This window comes from Neopsephotus bourkii, unplaced genomic scaffold (genome assembly GCF_033783945.1).
Source record: "Neopsephotus bourkii isolate Nb327-2 ecotype Australia unplaced genomic scaffold, CSIRO-AGI_Nbou_v1 NB_31, whole genome shotgun sequence".
NCBI classification, from domain to species: Eukaryota; Metazoa; Chordata; class Aves; order Psittaciformes; family Psittacidae; genus Neopsephotus; species Neopsephotus bourkii.
Window position 1 is genome coordinate 126,658 of NW_026900548.1, and position 20,429 is coordinate 147,086.

Genomic DNA, 20,429 nt, shown 5'->3' on the forward strand with positions numbered 1-20,429 from the left:
CTGAGTTGGATGTTCAAGACTGCACTCCCTGCAAGGGGAAGCAGTAAAAGGCTGATTTATGCTTTGAACCACAAAAGCCTTTAATCGCTCCTGGTTTTTCTTCAATATAACTGTCTTGCCCTTAAACGTCTGATCCTTTTCTAACAGTCCCATGGAAGAGGCAGAGCTCTCCATGGGTTAAAGGTGCTGTTTTCCAACAGGATCAGGACGTTCACCAGCTCCCCAAATCCCCGCTTGCTGTTACAGGCACTCCTCCCTTTCCTCTTGGAGAGGGAAGGAAGGCAGCAGCAAGCTGGCTGCTCCCACCATGGTCCAGCACGCTCTCCCAGCTTCCTGGGGTTGTCAGTGGGTTATTCCATTACTTGGAGTATTCCCTGAGTCATGGGAGCTGCTGCTCCTTCAGGGGGATTAAAAAACACCAACCCAGGCTGCTCTGACTGGAAAGGAGACTTAGGAGTTTGACTCCAGGCATATATGTTTAAAGATATTGCCCAATTATTTCTTCATTTTTATTAATTACCATTAGTCATTTATGGCCCCTTTTTAATTGAATGTCTCAAGAAAAATATTACTTTAGAAAAAAAAATATACATAAAAAAGCCATTTCATGAACAATTAGCAAAAGCTACAGCTGTGCCATGAAACAGAAATACCTGGGGAGGGGGAAGAGATATTCCAAGTCAGCGTGAGTTGTCAGATGGATAGGAAGCCAGCCGAGATGAAAGGGGATGCTGGACAGGGGCAATTTGGGCAGGGGAAAGGATACAGCGTGGCAACGCAGGGTTCATCATCAGGCCTGCTGTTAATTACTGGCTTTATTAATGATGTGGAAGCAATGGGAAATGTTTTAATCACACTGGAGAAGGACACTACATTGGGAAGAATTGAAACTAGCAGTGAGAGCAGAAGAAAGAGCAGTAAGAGATGCAGGGAGGCTGCAGGGAGGGCTGAGGGATATAGCAGGGGGTTCCATTTGATCCAGGCTCTGAGGGATAAAAACACACCAATAGAGTGTGGACGGGGAGAGAGCTGATGAGAGGTCAGATAGGAGGGTCTGGTCTGAGGCAGGCACATAAGGAGACCCTTCTCACCACCTTCACAGGAAGGATGGAGCCTTGCCTGTGGTATGAGACAGGCAGGGTCCCTGCAGAACCAGATCGATCAGCTCAGGGGGGGCAGCTGATTTCAGAAGTCACTACTCCCTACTCACTAGTCACTACTCAGTCTGCCTACTCCCACTTTATAGAGCCCAGCATCTTCTAGCGTGTTTGGAAGAAACCTGTAATGCTGCAATAGTTAACACATGGCTTTGCCTGCTGTGCAGCCCAACTGAAGAAAGAGGGGAGAAAACAAGAACCCTAAGTCCAGCTACATTTATGTCATGTTTAATGATAGCCTATAGAAACCGTAAGATAAAAGGAAGGCAGCGAGCTGATGTGAGCTGTCAGGGAGGAAACCCTCTGCCCACCGGATGCCACTGTTGCTCAACATTAAATCACATGGAGAAAGCTCCTGTGGCAAGAGCATAGCTGGTGCTTAAGAACACCTAGTGCTTCAGCCACACAAACGCCGGCTCTTTCAGCAACACAAATGCAACTTATGCAGTGGTGGAGTTAAATCTTTTTGCAGCTCCTCATCCTGGATGTAGGCAAAGGTGGCAAAGCCAAGGACAAAGGACTGTGTAAAACTCTACTTTTATTAAGCGGGCTCTAAGAAAGCCCAACGGGAGTTTTATTGCCTAGCTCCTTGCGTTGACAGTGTCATTAACCATCGGCTAATAGTGCCGAGTCAGAGCAAACCCAGTGTCATGGCCCTACGCTATCGGAAAGCATCCTTCATCCCAGCAAAAGACCTCGAGGTGAGAATGTTTTGCATGAAGAGCCACTGGCGTTAAGAGCCGAGGCTCTTGGCTCTGCATTGCAGGTGGTGTGGTGCTCACCATGCCTCCACGCTACAAATAAATGTACAATTTCTCAGCTGGGTGCCTTTGGAAGCCACACGCTAATATGCTTCTAAGGGAAGAGAAGACCAGACAAGGTTCAAATAGAGAGCTCATGTAATAAATAAACATGAGGTCAGTATGGGAACAGCAATAATTGCTTTGTATGACAAGATTTGCATAGCAAACATTTGTGATTAATGTACAGCCAACATTAGGTAAGGAACCTCCACTATCATCATTCCATCTGTACCTTCCAATCTTGAAGGTACGGCAGCTCCAGCCAGAGCAATTAGTCACTGTTTACTGAAAGGCAGATAGAGCAAAAATTCTCTATTTCAATATTTGAGCGAGTTTTGTCTCACAGCCTCCCACTGGATCCATTCCTGCAAAAGGAAGGAATTATGCTTCTTTCCTAAGGGCGGCAATGGGGGACGATCAGCATTGCTGCTAACCCCACTGGCAAGGACAAGGGCTGGCTCTCGGGTGGCCTCACCCAAGTGATGCTCAAAATGGGATACCCTACGGAAGATGCTGAACGCTCTATGTGTCAGGGCTCTGCTTCCCCCCTGCCTCTTTGTTCTCCTGTCGGGTGGAATTGCCACTTTGCCACCACTTGATGTACGCAGCGAAATGCAGCAGTAAAACCTCCTTCTTTACAGCCTCCTTTCTGCAGAGCCCAGCTAACTCTTTTCAGCTAAAACTTTTGGCCCTTTGGAGAAAGAGCTGTAATTCAACCTGCAGTACTGTCCTGATCTGGGGATATCTTGTTTGGTTTCTAAAGACAAGCAAGCCTCCAGCTTAGCTGGAAAATAGGCAGTTTGGTGGGAAGGGATGAGGTTGAGCTGGGAAAACTCTTTGGCTGGAGCCAGCTGGAGGGAAGATGCTCATTGCTGCTCTCTTCCACTAAATCTGCTCCAGGTGCAGGGGAAAGGTGCCCAGGTTGCTGGGAAGAGAAGCGCTCCAGGAAGCATCCTGTAGACCAGATAAAGGGGTAAGGAGAGGACCTTCATGTTGAGATCCACAAAGGCTGGGCTGGGATGAGAAGGCAGCAAAAGCTTATCTCAGAGGACGTACTTCAGGAAAAGAAGAAACAAAAATGTTTCTATGTTCTCTTGCACATTTGCAGAGCTCAGTTCAGCTCTGACAGGGGCTCTGAGGATGCCAATCAACTTGTCAAGAGAGATTAATCATAGCAGCATGGAATGGTTTGGGATGGAAGGGACCTTAAAGCTCATCCAGCTGTGACAGGCAGGGACACCTTCCACTAGAGCAGGTTGCTCCAAGCCCCTGTGTCCAACCTGGCCTTGAACACTGCCAGGGATGGGGCAGCCACAGCTTCTCTGGGCACCCTGTGCCAGCGCCCCAGCACCCTCACAGGGAAGAATTCCTTCCTATTATCTAATCTAAATCTTCCCTCTGTCAGTTTAAAGCCATTCGCCTTTGTCCTGTCACTACAGGCAAATGTCAAATGGCAGACACTGTCTCAAAGCTGCGATGAGATACTGAGATTTGCAGTTCCTATCTTGCCAGCACAAGCCTTCCCAAAATGCCATCCCCTGGGTGTTAGGATGTCCGTGTCAGCATCTCACGCCTGTACCGGGGTGGGTGAGAGCGAGGGGAATGCTGCAGCAGCATGGCTGGTGCTCACAGGACCCCTGCACTGTAACTGCCCACATCTGGGTGCAGCTACAAGGTGTCAAGGTGCTGGCAAGAACCACCAAGATGGTGGATACTTAGCACACCCGTGATAGATGTCCCTCGGGAATCAGTATTAGGGCCAGTGTTGTTTAATATCCTTACTGAGCATGAGGACAAGGCGATTGAGGGCACACACGTAGTGGTGCCTTGGCAGTGCTGTGGTAATGGTTGGACTGGATGAGCTTGAAGGTCTTTCCCACCCTGATTCTCCAAGATGGCACCCCCGTGCCCCACAGCTCTGTAAGGCAGGCTGGAACCCCCTCACCACCCTCCCCAGTGCACCCACCACAGCGGTGAGTGAGCTCCGGGCTCCCACCACCCCTCTCCTTGTCACCCTTAACGCCTTGCCCCGCCGGAGCGCTCCATCCCTGCCAGCACCCCCAAACGCACCGGGGGCTGGGTTGGGCCCGAGATGGCGGCGATCGCCTCAGACCCCTTCCTCCGCCATTCGGCTGTGGTGTCCCCTCCCTCCCCTGGCTCTGTCAGGAGCTGTGTCCCTTCCCCTTCCCAAGGGTCGGGGCCCGCGCGCTGCCAACGGAGGGGAACGGGAACACGAACGGAAACGGGACAAACTTTCCCCGTTTGGGAAAAGGGTGCGAGCACCTGCCCCTCGGTCGTGAAGGGAAAAGGGGGGGTGGGGGGGGGAAGAGAGGCGGGAGGCCGCGCGCACGCGCGCACCGCGCGTCTCCGCAGGTGCGGAGGGGCTGAGGTGAGGAGCGGGCGGTGGGGGGGGGGGGCAGCGCCCGGGGCGGTCCCGCGCGGCGCTCGGCCCCCGCCCGCCCCTTCGCTCCGTCCCGCCGCTCCTCCCTCCCTCCCCCCCGCCGTTTCCCCTCCCGTTCAAACCTTCCTCCTCCCGTTCGCTCCGTTCCGCGCCGCTCCGCGCGTGCTGGCGGCGCAGCGCTCCGCTCCGCGGCCGGGCTCAAACGGCGGCCGCCCCGTCGGCGCCGCGGCGCGCCCGCGGAGGGGCGGCGCTGGGGGCGGTGGCTCGGCGGCGGCAACTTTTGGGAGCCGGCGGAGGCTGCGCGGGGGATGGCGGCCGCGGTGGCGGCGCTGAGGCGGAGGCGCTGAGGACAGCGGCGGTGGCGCGATGCCGGCGGCGGCCGGGGGGCTGCTGTGGTGGAGCTGCTGCGTGCTGGTGGTGGCGGCGGCCGGAGCCCCGCGGGCCGCCGCGGCGGCGCAGGCAGGTGGGTGAGCGGCCCGGTCCACGGTGAGGGGCGGGGAACGGGGCTGCGGAGCCGAGCCGAGCCCTCCCCACAACTTTTCCTCCAGCCCGGCGGGGGGCTGCGGGTCCCCGTTCCCGGCGAGGGGGTGCGGGAGTTTGTTCGGGTCCCACCGAGAGGCGGCGGCCAGAGGGCGACAAGCCCTTGTGGGAACGGCCGTGCGGCCGCGGACCTCTCGCCGCTGCCCGGCACCCGCGGGTCTCGGTTGTTGTAGTTATTATCGCTACGAATGAGCGGGGCCGGGAACCTGCCGTGCGGCAGCGGCTTCTTCCCTGCCGGGGTCCCCCCGTCAGGTGCCGCTGCCGCCCCGACGGGGCTGCGTCCTCCGTGGTTTCACGCTGCACCGGGCAGAGGAGGAAGCTTCCTCAGACGTAGACGTTGTGTCTACAAGGTGTGTCCAAACGGTGCAACATAAACACGGGTCTGAGGGTGTTTGTGTACGGGGGCAGGGAAGGAGCCGGCGGGTTGGAAATTAAAGCCGGAAAAGGCGCATTTTCCTTTATCCCGGTGTTTTAACTTTCTGGAGGGAAACTTGCGGCTTTGAGTCGGGTATTTTACATTCCTCTATGGCATCGGAGCAGCGCGCTCCGCCGCCGTAGTACGGGCTGTGCTGGTGTAGCCTCCCGGGGAGGGCACCGGGATCGCCTCCCGCTGCATCGCGCTTCTCGGGAGCGTTTTGCTGTGAATAAAACATTAAAAGGGAATCTCTTCAATGCTTGTAACTTTTCTTCCCCATTTTCCCTCCCCGGTGATGCAAAATTCATGATGTTTGGGCGGCACTGGTGCAACAGCTCCTCATTCTCACAATTCGGTTTGTATTTTGGGGCTTTATGTAACTGAGATGATAACGTTTGATGAGCAGCACAAGAAGCGTGTCCCGGCTTTGCTCTCCAGGTTAAGCTTTGTGAGGCAGTTTTTGATCTTGGTGAGCAGTTTACTTTTTCTGCGTGTGATTGTTTTCTATTCCTTGGAATCGGGAGGGGTGAAACGCTGCGCGGCTGCCTTTGCTTGGTCTCATACGTTCTTTTCCTACAGTTGGAATCGGTAAATCCCAGTTGGAGGAGCCTTGTTTTGCAGGCTCTGCTTTGCTGGACCTTTTTGCTTGCCTCCCTGTTTACATGCAGCCTGTCTCTTCCTCTGACTTGGTACTTTTCTGTCTGAGACTTTCCCCGTAGCCTGCCCTTTGGTAAGGGCAGCAGCCATCCCCACCGGCTTGCTTCTCTGCTCTCCAGCCCTCCTTCCCCATTGCACGGACATGGCTTTTGGAGTGGACAGTCACAAAGATGCTCCCTTGCTGGACTTGTACCCCAGTGAAAGGCATTGGTCCAGGGTTGCTCTCCTTCCTTCCTGGTGCCTCTGGGGAATCATCCTGGATTTGCGTTGCAGAAAAGCCTCAGTGCCCTGCATGGTGCAAAAAACCAAACCCCTTTATTAAACTAACAGACTTGGAGTGATGTTTTCTATTTGGAAGGGTTTGAGCGCAGCTCTGGGGAATGGTAGCTATTAATGATTGACTCTTGGTGCTTGCTGAAATAGCGAAGCAGGCTGGGTAGGGGAGCCTTGATTTGCAAGTATTTGGGTCCCTCCAGAATTTGGGCTCCTCTGGCTTTCAGGGGCATCAGGATGGGTTCTGGTACAGAAAACAAAGGCAGCAGCATCAAGGGAGATGGTGCTGCCCTTGCTCATGCTTTTGGCCGAACTTTTGATTTCATTATCCGTTGGTTAAGATGTAAATATGTGAATACATTGGGGGTTTTCGATTTCATCTGTCTCCTTGCTTGGGCATATAATGTTTGCAGTACACAGCTCAGCCGGGGTCACGTGAGCCAAACAGCTTGGACTGTTACCTGGAAGCTGGCAAGTCTTTGTTCTGCTTGGGAATAGCTGATGAATTAACTCCTTTTTCTGATATATGGGGCTGGTGAGTTGTTAAATAATTAGAGCCAAATTAACTTAGCGCTGTTTGAAGTATTCAAACTGCTCTGAGAAATTAATTGTACTTCAGATATTTTCACAGCTTTTTACATTCATTTTTTCTCTTTCAGTGAAGAATGTGTTCAGGCTGATGTAGGAGCAGGCTTTAATTTCATGCCACTGCTCTTCTCTGAGCCATGTCAGATGGGACATGCCACATGCCTTCGGAGAGATGCAGCTCCTCTCTTTTGCAGCAGCCCTCCTTGGCACCTCTCCCGTTTATTCCGCCACGATGTCTATTTGATGGTTAAAATTAGGCTGAGCTCCGAGTGCCTTTGCAAAGGCACGATAAATATTGACTGGGAGTTTCAGCCTGGAACTGCTGTTAAATGACTCAGACTCTGCAAAGAGGATGTCCTGTCCCGGCTCCTCTTACCGAAAGGCAGCGGGTGCTGTCATGGACCCTGCATCCCTTCTGGGAGTCCTGCTTCTCTCCATGCTTCAGGGTTGTGGTGTGGGGATGTCTCTGCATGGGAAACAGGGCAGGCTGCCACTGTCCCCGTGTGTCCCCAGTGCTGCTGCAGGACAGAAGAGATGGGATCTGGCTCTGCTGTTGAGGCATTCCCAGGGAGCAGCTTTGGCACTAGGTTGTACTAGGTAGCCTGCGTGTGTTCACCTGCCTGCTGATACCGGCACTGCAAAATGTCCCAGTGACTGAGCTGTGACTCTTGCCTTCTTTTAAAGAGGTGGTAATTGATGTGTATGTGTATGGATTCTGGCATGAAGAGCTGTGCTTGTGATTAACATGAAAACACTAATAATAAGACCTGAAATACATGCCTAGGAGTAAACTGAATGAGACTTGGCATTAGCAGCTCACAAAGGAAAAAGCCCTCTGAAGCTGCACAGGAGGACAGTGGTATGGGTAGCAGGGAAAGCCATGCTTACTCCCTTGCTTACTCCCTTAGGAGCACGTCAGTAGAGGGACCAGCACCCCTGTGGGGTGCGCTTGAGCTGGGCTGCACGTGCCGCTTTGCACTCCTGACCTTCGTTTGTAATGCTAAGTTGATCTGAAATGTGGCTTCAGTTCTCTAGCAGAGAATTAGCCACAGCCCTTAATGTAGCTAAATGTTTTCTTCTAGTTTTCAGGGATGTTAGTTTTTTATTAATATTTTTTTATTTTAATTTTTAAACCAAAATAAATTTAAGAAAGCTGCAGCAAGTTCACTCACACTGTGTCTAAAGCACAGCCCATCATCGCGGCATGCTTCTGTTCAGAGGCTTGATGGAAAAGCATCTTTATGCAAGTCACTGCCAGAGCTGGTGAGCTGCTCGGGTGCGTTGTGTGACTTTGCTATGGGGCACAGTGGGGTGTGCGGGGCGGCTTGCCCGCAGCCTTGCTGTGTGAGCATCTCTAGGTGGCAGCAGCCCCCAGGAGCTCCCAGGCAGCAGAACTCGCAGCCGGGAGCTGGGATGTTTTTTCCCAGGCTGTGGTCCTGCTGCTCAGTCTCCCTCTCCCAGGCCACAGGGATGCCTGGAGGAGAGGGAGGGGATGCAGGGAATTGGTCATCCTCGGGGTCCTGTTCCCACCTCCCATGCCCTCGCTTGCAGGATTGGGGAGGTGTGATAACAGACTGAGAGAGTAACTCAAACGCTATAAAGTGCTTCAAATGAGTGTCCAAAAGAGCTCAGGTGGCTTTGAAGGAGTTAAGGGCGATTTGATCATATTTGGAGATGCTTAAATCTGGGAGCAAGTTTCTAGCTTTATATTGTAGAGGACTTGTTAAGTCAGTAAGTCAGGACCAAGCTGATGGTTGGGTACTGAAGTTGAGCAAGTTCCATCTAAGAATGAAGTGCATGCTCTTAGTGTAGTTAACTGTTGTAGCAAGCTAGGAGAGAAAAAAGAAGATAACCCTGTTATTCATCATCATTAACTCAGATCAGATGGTCCTTCTAAAATACATATACATGCTGAGAAGGACTGTGTAGTCCATAGGTTTTTATTTTTCCTTTTCTCCTTTGTTTTAATGTTCATTCTACTTCTCTTCTCAAAGTGCTTTAGCATCACAGCGAACCCTCTCCTGATTTCTTTAGGGCAGTAAGGGTAGCTGGTACAAGGTGATTGGTACAGGGCAATGTGATGATTGATTCCTTGGAAGCTTCTGAACTTGCTTTGTGTCCTGCATGTGCTGATGGGGGTTTTAACATGGTGCAAACAGACATTTAGGCTCTGAAGATTACTGGTAAGCAATGGCAGCTCTGTAGGAACAGCTAAGCCAGGTCTGCCCACATTGACTCTGCGTGTTCCCAGTGTGCTGAGGCTGTTTTGCTGGGAAAGGAGTCGGGGCTTGTTCCCGGGATTTACTTTTTGCTGTGGCATGACCTAAGGCAGGAGGTGACTGCGTCTGGGTGGTTTCCCGTGTGTACACGTGTGTGCTGACATGTCCTTGGTGTGTGCAGCGGGCTCTTGTTTTCACTGACTTAAAGGTTTTCCTTTGGCAAACAAGCACAAGCTGCTGGTGGATTTTATGTGTCCCCGCGTAGCTGAAGCTGAGTTATCCCATGGGAGCACTGGTGTCTGCCAGAAAGATCCATCATTTCAGCAACTTCAGTTAATGTTTATTTAGCGATTTCTTGCTCTGGACAGACACTTTAAGCTGTGCTCAGTGGCAACTTCCTTGTGGTGAGCTGTGTGTCCACATGGTACATGGTCTCATTTCTGCACTGTCCACTACATCTGCTGGGCATATGGGCAGATGCCAAGCCTCATGAAGCCTTTGAACAGATGCTGATATATATATATCTCCTTTTTTTATTTCCTCCATAGCCTGTCAGGGAAACTCATCCTTCTTCCCACCTTGCATAAAAGGGGATGCAAAGTCCAGGATGTGCTTGTGCATCAGGGATACCTGAGGGTCTAACACTGGCAGACTTTTGGACAGTGAAGCCTGTAATTCAAACTACAAGAGACCATACTGGTCACACTGTAAGCTTGCGCTGTAAAAATACTCAGTATAAATAGATATGAGGAATTCATATTGTAAGAGTATTGAGAAGTATTTCTGTTTTCTTGCTTTTTGTTTCCAAGCCTATAAACATCTAGCTCCTGACAAAGGAGGAGGAGGGAAAATAAAGTAAATGGGAAAGTAAGCTCCAAGCTCTTAGGGAATGCAGTTTTTTTGAGCTGTAAGAAATGATCAGTCATTGTATACTGTTTCTATTAAGTCCTTTTTAGAGATTCCTAAGATATATTCATTTAGTGTTTGGCTCCTCTTTCTCCTGATGTCTGCGTAGGTAGGCATACAGTAACTGAATGAGCACTTGATCTTTCTTAATCTTTCCCTAAGAAATTGGTGGTGTAGCATGGGCTCTTGCCATATGGTGACATGACTCCTCTATCTTGTTGCAAGCTGGTGTTGGGCTTATAGAAACCTTCCAAAAGTACCTGTCTGGATGGCACTGGTCTCCAGGACCAGCCTATAGCTGATGCCAAGGAGGGGTGAAACACTTCAAGCCACGCTAGGGTGATGCTGAAGCATTGACCGCTGAATGGGGAAAACCTCTTGTCCCCCTGCTAGTATGTGGGGTGACACCATAAACCTCAATGCCTCTGCTTTTTGGAGTGTGCAGCAAGCCAGTGCAATAGAGCTCAGCCCTGTGCTGCGGTACCCCTAGTGTGGCTGGGGAGGATGCCTGAGCTGTAGCACATGCTGCTGACAGGGTTTAAATTCATGTGGGGAAGCTACTGTGGAGCTGCAGGACATTATCTGACCCTCTGCCTTCAGCTGCTCCGCTAAATTGCCTAATAAATGTCTATTAAGAGTTGTGATACCTGACCTCTCTCTGTTTTTCAACCTTCCCCTGGGTTTTGCGGCATTGTGATTCATGGAAGGAAAAGGGGTTAAGACAGAGGGAGGTTGAAGGAAAAAGCTTGCACACTGTAAAAATAACCCCAAACAAAACAAAAAACCCCAAATCCATTCCCCCCCTTCGGAACAAAGCCGCAAGATTAGATTTTGAGTAAGTTGGAAAGCTCAAATCTCTATGAAATGTCATCACACCCTGGCTGCAAGAGGTCACGCTGCTCTTGCATCTGGGGCAGGTGATCATATGCCAGGTAAAGCTCTGAAATCTGTCTCTGTCCGTCCTGTGGACTTCTGACATGGCTTGGCTCCTGCTGCTCCCCCTGGTCCACTCCAAAGGGTGCTTCCCAAGAAAGCATCTCTTGCCTGTGCTTGTATGTGCTTAAATAACCTCTGTGTGCAGAGCTGAATGTATCGGGGTGAGATTTGCAGGGCCGTTTTGCTCACTTGAACCTGAGTTTGCTGCTGAGGACCTTCTTCCATGGGCGTAGCTTGCAGCACTGGTAGGATAGAGCTGCTTTGGTGCAAGGACAGGGAGAAAAATCATCACACTTAACTTGATACATATCCTAACGTCCAATTTCCATTAATTGAAATTGCATTGAAATATTGAACATCTTAAACATAAAAGTTTATGTACCATGGTTAGTATGCTAATGGAATATTTTAGTAATCTTTTAAGGCTAGCATCGCAGCCAGATGCAGCGATAAGCATTTGTTCTTAGGACTTATTTTGCTTTATCCCCTTTTCTAAGAGTGTCCACGTCCTGGCGACTGCTCCTCGGCTGCACTGTGGCTGCCATCCAGCTATCGTTTCAGGATAGGTCCTTTTTTATCCGATCCACTATGTAGAGTTGAATTGTGGATATTTTTGCTCATTATCTTTGGCAGTAAAAATGTATATCTCTAAATTTAAATTGCTGTTGCTGAGGATATGTGACAGTATTTAGAAGTCACTATTATGTTATTGTCTCTTTGAAAGGATAAAAAAGGGCTCATTTATTTCCAGAGAGATTTCTGTAGCGTGTAAAAATACCAGTGAAGTAGCAAACGTTTTCCAGTTGTTGTTGACTTCAAATTTAGCAACCATTGTCTCTGTTGATATATTTGATGCTCTAAAAATGTACTTGTCATTAAGTAGGAAGCTGAAGTGATTGGTAGGCAGATAATATTCTTTAGTAGCTATTAATAATGCTCAGAGGACATACGCAATGGAGTGTATGGAAAAAGCCACGGAATTGTGGAGGAAGGAGGCAAAAAATGATGTGTATGGCTTGCTTTATTTGAAAGCCACCTTTATTACCCGATCTGTGTGTATTGCAGCCCGAGTTAGTGCATCGTGAGTGGGAGGAACTGATAGGCAAACAGAATAGTGTGCAGCTAATTCTGTTTAGCAAACTGAGATCTGATCCCTGCTATTTCACGCCCTCTGTGCGAGCTGACTCAGTCGCTCAGCGCAGCGTCCCGGCGAGCTGCCTGGGGACCCAGTTCTGCCGGGGGGCTTTGGTGGTGTTTAAGGTGGGAATCATTGCCCCCAGAGCCAGCGGAGCTCAAAGGAATGAGGGAGTTGATATTCTATTAACAGGAGATGGAATTCCTCAAAGCAAGCGTGAAGCCATTGCAGTGTTTCTCTCTCGTCTGCTCCCTGAGCCAGAGGAGGGCTTTTGTGCTGGCTGTTCCTGCAAGTTACTCCCTGTTTTCTCCATGCAAAGGATTTCTCATTATCTCCTGGGGTTAGAATCATGCACGTTTAGGCCCTCTTATGCAAGGTGTTTAAAACTGCTGCCAGCTCATGCAGCCGGGTGTCACCCAGGGCTCTGCTTTGTATTGGGAAGATCATATTCAAAACATATAAAATGATCAGAGTCTATAAATAGTAGTGATAACTTTTATAGCATTTACGTTGCTGCATAGCACTGAAGTCAAGGGTGAGGTTTGCTTCTAGTGTTGCTTCACGTGTCGCCGTCTCTACATCATGATATAATAAGCAGCTGCTGTGTTGATAATGCAGTGCCTGCGGCACAGGTCGAGGTGGGGGTGTCTTTCTGTAGTGATGCTTTGTTTTCTGTGGCTTGGTCCAGCTCCTCATAAAGGAGGCAATATCAGGGCTGTGCTGGTTGTTTCTGGTTGCCCGTGGGTTTTGGTGTGCAGCTCAAACCTTTAATAAAGTAGTTTTTTAAATAACCTCTTAATAGCATTTACTTTTTTTGGAGTAACTAAAGATTGGGGACAGAAGGAGGATACTTTTTTCCCCTCTTATTTTTAAGATTTACAAGTAGATTCACACAGTGTTACTGGCCGCAAATTTCTTTGTGTTCATTTTATCCTAGTATCTTGGAGTTGTGAGAATCTCAGTCTTTGCATAAAGAAAGAAAAGCTTCTTTGGCTGCTCTGTGTGCAGAGAAAAGTTAAAACTCCTGCAGCTGAAGAAACGGGATAAAAAGTTCAGGAATTGCTTTTATGAGCCTTGGTTTATAACTCATTTCTAAGATTTTATGGAGGGTCTGATTGACTTCTGGCAAATATTGCTGGTGACTTTGGGGATGAAAACACGGGTTTATTAAGACTCTTAATAGCTTTAGTCCAGTTGCTGCCATGACATGTGGTTAAGGCATTAAAATATATGTGCTATGCTTCATGCTACAGCAGAGCAATTACTAAGTAGGTGTCCTTTGATACTGGAAAATGATCTTGCCAAAGTTTCACTGTCAACTTGAATAATCTCAGTCTCACTGAAGGCCTGTAGAAATGAGAGAAAAGCATTGTGAATAATAGTTTTCTCCAAGTAAATGCCATATGAAGGTGCATGATTTCTGTAGGTCCTGTCTATCCCAGATGGATTCTGTCCATTTGGGCAGAAAGCTTCTGCTCCAAACACTTTCTGTCTACACTGTCTATGGAAGCTTTGTCATTGGGTAGCCTCTATCAGGGTTAGATTTTCTTGTGTTGCCTTCTGGGGGCAGTGTGAGGTTTTTATGCTTTGTCCTGTTAATGATGCCAGTGTCTCCCTGGGGCACTGACGGTGTTTAGAGCAGTTTATGGAGGCAGTACTGTTGCATGCTCTTGGAGGATGAGTGCTGGAGCAAGGCCAGGCAAGGAGGGTGGATGCAGTGCTACTTGGATTGTTGCCTTTTGACTCGGATAGTGCTGATGTGAACCAAAGTGCTAGTATTTTAGTGGGATCCCTGTTAACTCTTGATGAACCCACCTAAGGTCACTGAAGCTCATCTTCTTTCTTAAATCAGTTGTTGACTCAATTCTCTGACAAGTCGTATGAACTGGAGCATGCCTGTGTTTCTAGGAATATCTGCAGTAAAACCTCTTTATTTGGTGGCACAGGCTCAGAGACTTGTTTTACCAGCTAAAATAAGTCTCTCCTTGCGAGTCAGAGGTATGAAGTGCTGGAACAGCATCCCTTTTCCAATCACGAAAGCCTGACTTGGTAATACTGGGCCTTAATAGCATATGATAGAAATAAATATAAGCAGCTGGTACCGAAGTATTGGGGAGTGGTGGAGAAGAATAGAAAGCACCACCTCAAATCTTCTCTGTGGTCTAAGTGTAGGTGTCATGGATGAAATGCAGGCTTGAGGGCATTGGAGTAGCTTTTCCCTGTGCCTCTGCAAATGTACCTATGGCTCAGGGACTGTGATATCAGGTCTTTCCACCAACATGCATCCTGAGGGAGCTGGCAGTTAATATCTCAGCGATAGTCTTTGCTTTTAACACTGCTTCATTTCTTTCCCACCAACTCTGGGTTCCCAACAATATGATTACTTTTGGATTTGTAAGTCAGAAATAGCCTGATAATTGCTATATTCCTTTGCCTGCTGTAGCAACAAGTGTCTTAAATTTAATGCATCATCCACACAGAAAATTGATATCTGGCCAAAACTCATTGACTCTGATAGCTAATCTTGAAAGAGCTTTTGGTTAACATGTAAAATAGAGGTTTGTGGTTGACATTCACAGGAAAATTGACAGTCTTCAGGATTATTCCATGAAAGAATTATACTCCTTACCATTGGCTGAAAGTACTTGAAGATGATGAAGTTTACAAGGAAACCTCTCCTTGGAGGTCAGGAAGGTGAAGACCTGGGACATTAATCACTTAGATCACATGCAAAAAGCTTGCATTACCTCATCATTCAGATCCTGAGTTTCGCCTGACCTTCAGGGTTTGCCTGGTGAAACCAAGCTCACAAGCTGGTGACTGGCTTGCTTAAGTGTAAGCTTCTTTTAAAGTGCTTTTACTTTGATTTTCTCCCTAGAATACAACTTAAGCATCAACAATGCCCCAGAACAAGTCTTCCTCTGAAGAAAAAATGACAATAAGGAGCTTGATAGTTTTTGTCTGTCTGGTGTGTTTGTACAGATACTTGTGCCTATATTGATTATGTATTTTGCTGTGAGTCACAATTGGAAGCACTAGAAGTTTCAGCAAAGAAACTTATGGCTCAGTTTGGGCACATGCAGCTTTATGGCCAGGGTTACGTGATGCTCTGTTTATGTAAATACTCATTTCAGCATGTTTAGTCAATATTTGGTTTTGAGTCAGTAGGTTTGGATGACTTTGCCTCAGAACTACTCGATACCTATTTATTAAACACAGCGCTTGTGTTCAGCAGAAAATGTAAGACCCAATTTCAAAATTAGGCCCAGACAACTATGCAGTCAGGTAATCGTGGGTGTAATTGCTTGCAGGAATGGTCAGTTAAATGTGTAACTGACCATTTGCATGTAAAATTAACCAGTTCTAAAAAACTGTGCTCTGAATAATCATGGTAGAAAACACAGCTTTCTAGAGATGGCCGAGTTTGGTCACAACTTCCCCTTCCTCCCACTGATGTTCTCCTTGTGCATTTTGTCGTAGAATCCCAGCCTGGTTTGGGTTGAAGGGAGCTTAAAGCTCGTCCATTTCCAACCCCTGCCACAGGCAGGGACACCTTCCACTAGAGCAGGTTGCTCCAAGTCCCTGTATCCAACCTGGCCTTGAACACTGCCAGGGATGGGGCAGCCACAGCTTCTCTGGGCACCCTGTGCCAGCGCCTCAGCACCCTCACAGGGAAGAATTTCTGCCTAAGAGCTCATCTCAATCCATCTTCTGTCAGTTTGAAGCCATTCCCTCTGTCACTACATGCATGTGTAAAAAGTCGCTTTCCAGGTTTCTTGTCTTTGCTTTAATGTTACTAACAGATCTCTGTTCCTCTGAAGGAAGTGTCTTTTCCTTCTTGAAAATAAATACATATCAGTACATTTTCAATGTTAAAAAATGATGAGTGTCTGTTGAGAAATGCTCCCAAAATACAGATTACGGCACAGTAGTTCATTACTGTGCAGAAGGCATGCTAAAGGCTTTGCCTGATTGATATGGGTAAGCACCAGATAAATAAAACAGGGAAAACCAAAAGCCACTTGAAGCTACATGGAGGTGTTCAGTGAGCAGGCAGCAGGTTGAACAGTGGAGCTGTGGATGTGAGTACAGTTGATTTCAGTAACATTGCAGAAGGCTGGTAATGCAGTTGGTGTACTGCATGCAAGCAAAGCGGTGGGGAGGAACGCATGTGCCAAAGGCTGACTTATTTAAATCCAAAGAAAAGGATGAGAAGCTGAGGACTGAAGTGACAGATTGACCCTTGTACAAATTGAGGGCTAAGCCAGAAGCAGCATTGGGCTCTCCTGAATGAGTCCAGTGTGCTTAGGTTTTGCTTCTGCTGTGGCCTTGTGCTCTGGATCTGTGACAGTTGTTGAAAAGGCTGGGGATGGGTATGTGTGTGTTACACCTGTGTGTGTGTGTGTGTGTGTGTGTGTGTGTGTGTGTGTGTGTGTTTTAAATTTAAGGCCTACTAACGTGGATGCAGCCTTATTGGTCTGGAGTTTATTGCTTTGAAAATGTAATATGATGCTTTTGGCAATGCAAAATTTGTTTAATTTGTATATTTATATATACTCATACTTTTTTCCTTTATTTGATACTCTGTCAAAATATTTCTTTTCCAATGAAAGAATTCAAACCCATAGCTGAAGAATCTAGAATTCCTTGCATTCACCACTTTGCAGCTGATGCAAGCTGTCATTTGCCTGGGTGCCCACATAAGCAAGGTTTTGGTCTCTGTGGCCATTGGCACTGTATGTTAGGAAAAGGAGAATTAAGGTAATCCCAAAAACTCCTTTAGAATTACTGTGTGACTGGCTTGTGTGTGAGGGCTCTGTAATCGGAATTTGGTGCTGCTTTTTTCGTCCCTTTAGAGGAAGGTGTGCACTTACGCATCTCTCCAGACTGGGATGAAGGAAATAGTGTCATCCCAATTTTTCCCCACAGAGCAGGTGCTATGTTCCCATCCAAAGAATCATCCAACTTCACCATGCAAACCTCTAGTTTCAGGGCTCAGTGGGGGATTTTCTCATGCATGAAAAGGTGGATATGGCAGAAATCTTCAGGGTTTGTTATCTGAGGTCCTACAGTTCTGAAACTCTTACCAGGAGAAGCCCTAGGTCTCACCTGGGACAGTGGAGTGAGTGTAGATGGGCATAAATTAAATATATCCTAAATAAGCTTTGGATGGAGTTTTCCCTTGTAGCTTCAGCAGCAGCTATGCCCCTGTGTGTGCCTATGGCAGGATGGGTGCTCCTGTGCAAAGTGCACATTGCTCCTGCATAGGTGGATTGAGAAGCAAAAGCAGTTTCTCACGTGTGCCCCATTAAAGCCTGGCCCTTTTGGTCCAGACCCCCTGACTTTCTCTGAAAGCCAGCTATGTTGAGTAGTTATGTTCACGTCATGTCTGCACTCTGTTTTCCTGCACTGTGTTGCCTAGGCATGGATGTAGCTGGTGTGGAGAGGGGTTAGTTAGCAGCCCTACATGGTACCTCTGCTCCTGCTGCTGTAGTTATCCCTCCCTGCAAGGGATTTCCCACTAGGAGTCACAGATGGAATGGATGCTTTCACCAGAGGGCAAAGTGGCGCTTTAGTTCCCTGCTGGGTTGTCTTCCCAGAGCGATGAGCCTGGGAAGGATTAAGCAGGAGCATATTAAGGTCACTTTTTATTCCTGAGCGAGAGGTTTATGTCCTCTGTGCATATTAATTTCACAGCTTGGGACACGGTAGAAAGGAGAGCAAATAAGAGTGCAAGTGTGTTGGGTAGCCTCAGCAATTGAACTGAAGGAGCCAGCTCAGGCTAACAAGCCACCATTCCCTCCCATGCTATAGAAGCACAACTGCTGTAAAAGGGGTGAAACGATCCAAGCCCCAAACTCCAACATTGTATTTTCATTCTGTTTATGCTTGTGTAGCGTTTAATTAATTTGGTTGTTGTTTGTGGGAGGTGAGGCTATGGGGAGGAAGGACAGGGTTGCATTACATTTGCATGTAATCCAGAGCTTGCAGAACTCTTCCTCATGCCTTCCCAGTAGCTTTGATGACTCTTACACATCCACAGAGGGTGAAGGAGATGGTGACAGGAAAGCAGTCTGTAGTTGAGCTGCAGCCAAAAATACAGGTGGAGAGTTGCCCCTGAAATGATGCTTAAATGAGGCAGCCGGGAACAGTGTTGGAGTACACGAGGCTTGTTGAGCTCTGTCTTGGCACAGTTTGATAAGCTAAAACCCCTTTGATTCTTTGCAGGTTGTGCAGGCAGTCTTTCCACATTCCATTGCAGGTGATGGCATTGTCTTTATTCCTGTGTGTAAAGACCCATCAGCCTCCTGCCTTTGGGGAAGATGCGACCTTGGTAGGGGATTTGTGAGCAGGATCTGGTAGCTCCTTGGCAGCAGCCATGGGATTGGTGTTGTTGGACTCTGGATGTTGCTGGAAAGGCTTTTGTGACCGATGGGGACTGCCAGCTCACCTTGCTGCTGTTGGCACCCTGAGGATTGGGAAACACAGTCTTTAAGACTCGAGCTCTCCAGAGGCATGAATTTCTGGTCCATGGTCTCAGTTCAGGCTTATGAGATGGGCAGCCTTTTCAGTAGAGGTATTAATCCATAAAGCATTTGGGGATACGAAAGGATAAAAAATGTGCTGCTTAAATTATAATACTAATTATATTATCAGCAGAAGAGCTAATAGCTGCCTTTGCTGCATAGCAACTGCCATGCTCTGTTACAGATGCTGCTGCGAGAGAATGCAGATGATGGGGTTTAAGTGTGTAATTCAGTGATAAATGATATACAGGAGGACACAGGACCACTCTTCCACATCATGTGTTCCTATGGGTGAGAGCTGGCTGTGTGACTTGGAAACACTGTGGGGTCTGTGGGTGAAAGCCAGCCCCATGGGAAGCTTGCAGGAGCCTTCTTGCAGTCACATTTGGGTCACTCTGCATCCTCCGGAGTCACTGCTGCAACTTCCACTGCCTTTGGTACAGGCTCATTTATCTCTTAATCTGGGCGTGAAATAAAATGAGAGGTGAATTAAAAGATCCTTTTATTATGGCAGCTCTAGCTTACCGTTAGCAACCTAAAAATAGGATGTGGATATTCTTGATCTTTAAATGTATTAGCTTACCTTTAGAAAACAAGTAAGGAATGTGGTATTTCATAAACAGCTCTCAGTGCTCTGTGGGAAAAAGAAAAAGCAAGACTACAAAGCACAGTGCAGGAAAAATTGATTTCTCATCAATTTATTGCTTGGAGCTCTAGGCAAACCCATCTCTAGACAGAACAGAGGTCTATAAAATCACTTCATCTGAAACTAAGAATTAAATTGGGAGGAACTGCTGATGAGAGACTAGAACCAACCCTTAAACCAGACAGGCATTCTGGAATGGGTCTCCTGCTGCAGCAAGGGGAGCTAGAGGGATGATGCTGATTTACACTGGCTGAGGATGTGAAGCTTAATTTCTTATTACCCTATTTCTTTCCTTGCTGTGAATCTAGCTTGTGCAGGAGCAAGCTTATGGTACTTCCCCACTCTTGATTTCATTATCATTTCTCCCTTCTTCATTGGTGTGTCTGGTTAAGCTTGTAGTTTCTTCTCCCAGTGTGTACTCTTCTGTTGTGTGTGTGTGTGTGTGTGTGTGTGTTCTTAAATCACCAAATAACAGGGTAACTTACCTTCTGTCAGCAGGCAGCCTCTGAAAACAAGCTGATGCATCTCTTGTTGTCAGATCACTATATAAATAAATAAAGCCTGGTTTTTATTCCCTTCAAAGAAGTGAGACAATGCTGAAGAACTCCTTCCCCCACTGCTTTTTCTTCCATTGTGTGTGGGGAAGTTGTATTATGTCAGCGACCTGTAATAAATAGCACTGCAATGAGAAGCGACAGCCTCATTCACCTTGCATCCATGCAGAAATAACTAAGCTCTCTTCCCATGCCTTGGGAAAGGGGGGGAGAAGGGATAAAGGAGAGAATTAAAGGAAAGAGTTGACCTTGGCTTGCGGTCGCTCCTGTACTATGAGGGAACAGTCTACCAGCAAGAGATTGAAGTTTTACTGGCTGTTCTTGCAGGCGACGTATTGCCTGTGTTACTGCAAGCTATTCAGCCCCGAGTGCATGAAGTATGGTCCGCGTCTTTCTCTTGCTGCCTTCAAGTGTAGTTACTGAGCTCTGAATTGGCAAAAGACACAGCTTTGGAAGGCTTAATGTTTAAATGGGAAGGAAGAAAAGAGAGAAACTTTTATACAGTAAAGAGATGCAGTGTAGTCAGGCTGCTTCCCTGCAGTCTGTTGGCTTTTATGCCCTTGATTTGTCACAGTTTGGTATGAAGTTAAGGTAATTTGGAAGCTTTCTTGCAAGTTAAAGTAGATACTAAATAAAGGGGGGAGGGGGAGGCAAAAGGACTTTGAGAGCTGG

The 20,429-nt window shown here is 47.7% G+C and overlaps 1 protein-coding gene across 7 annotated transcripts in view; it reads left to right on the top strand.

Annotated features, from left to right (window-relative positions):
• The first annotated feature begins 4,498 nt into the window (after positions 1–4,498).
• ERBB4 (erb-b2 receptor tyrosine kinase 4) overlaps positions 4,499–20,429 on the top strand; it is a 609,586-nt gene continuing 593,655 nt past the window's right edge. For 4 of the 7 annotated variants that reach the window (XM_061344620.1, XM_061344647.1, XM_061344630.1 and 1 more), the window contains exon 1: positions 4,499–4,824. In XM_061344620.1, coding sequence (XP_061200604.1) covers positions 4,728–4,824 — 97 coding nt within the window. In that variant the 5' untranslated portion in view covers positions 4,499–4,727. The remainder of the gene's footprint in view (positions 4,825–20,429) is intronic. The other 3 variants (XM_061344638.1, XM_061344670.1, XM_061344655.1) reach the window with 2 other exon arrangements.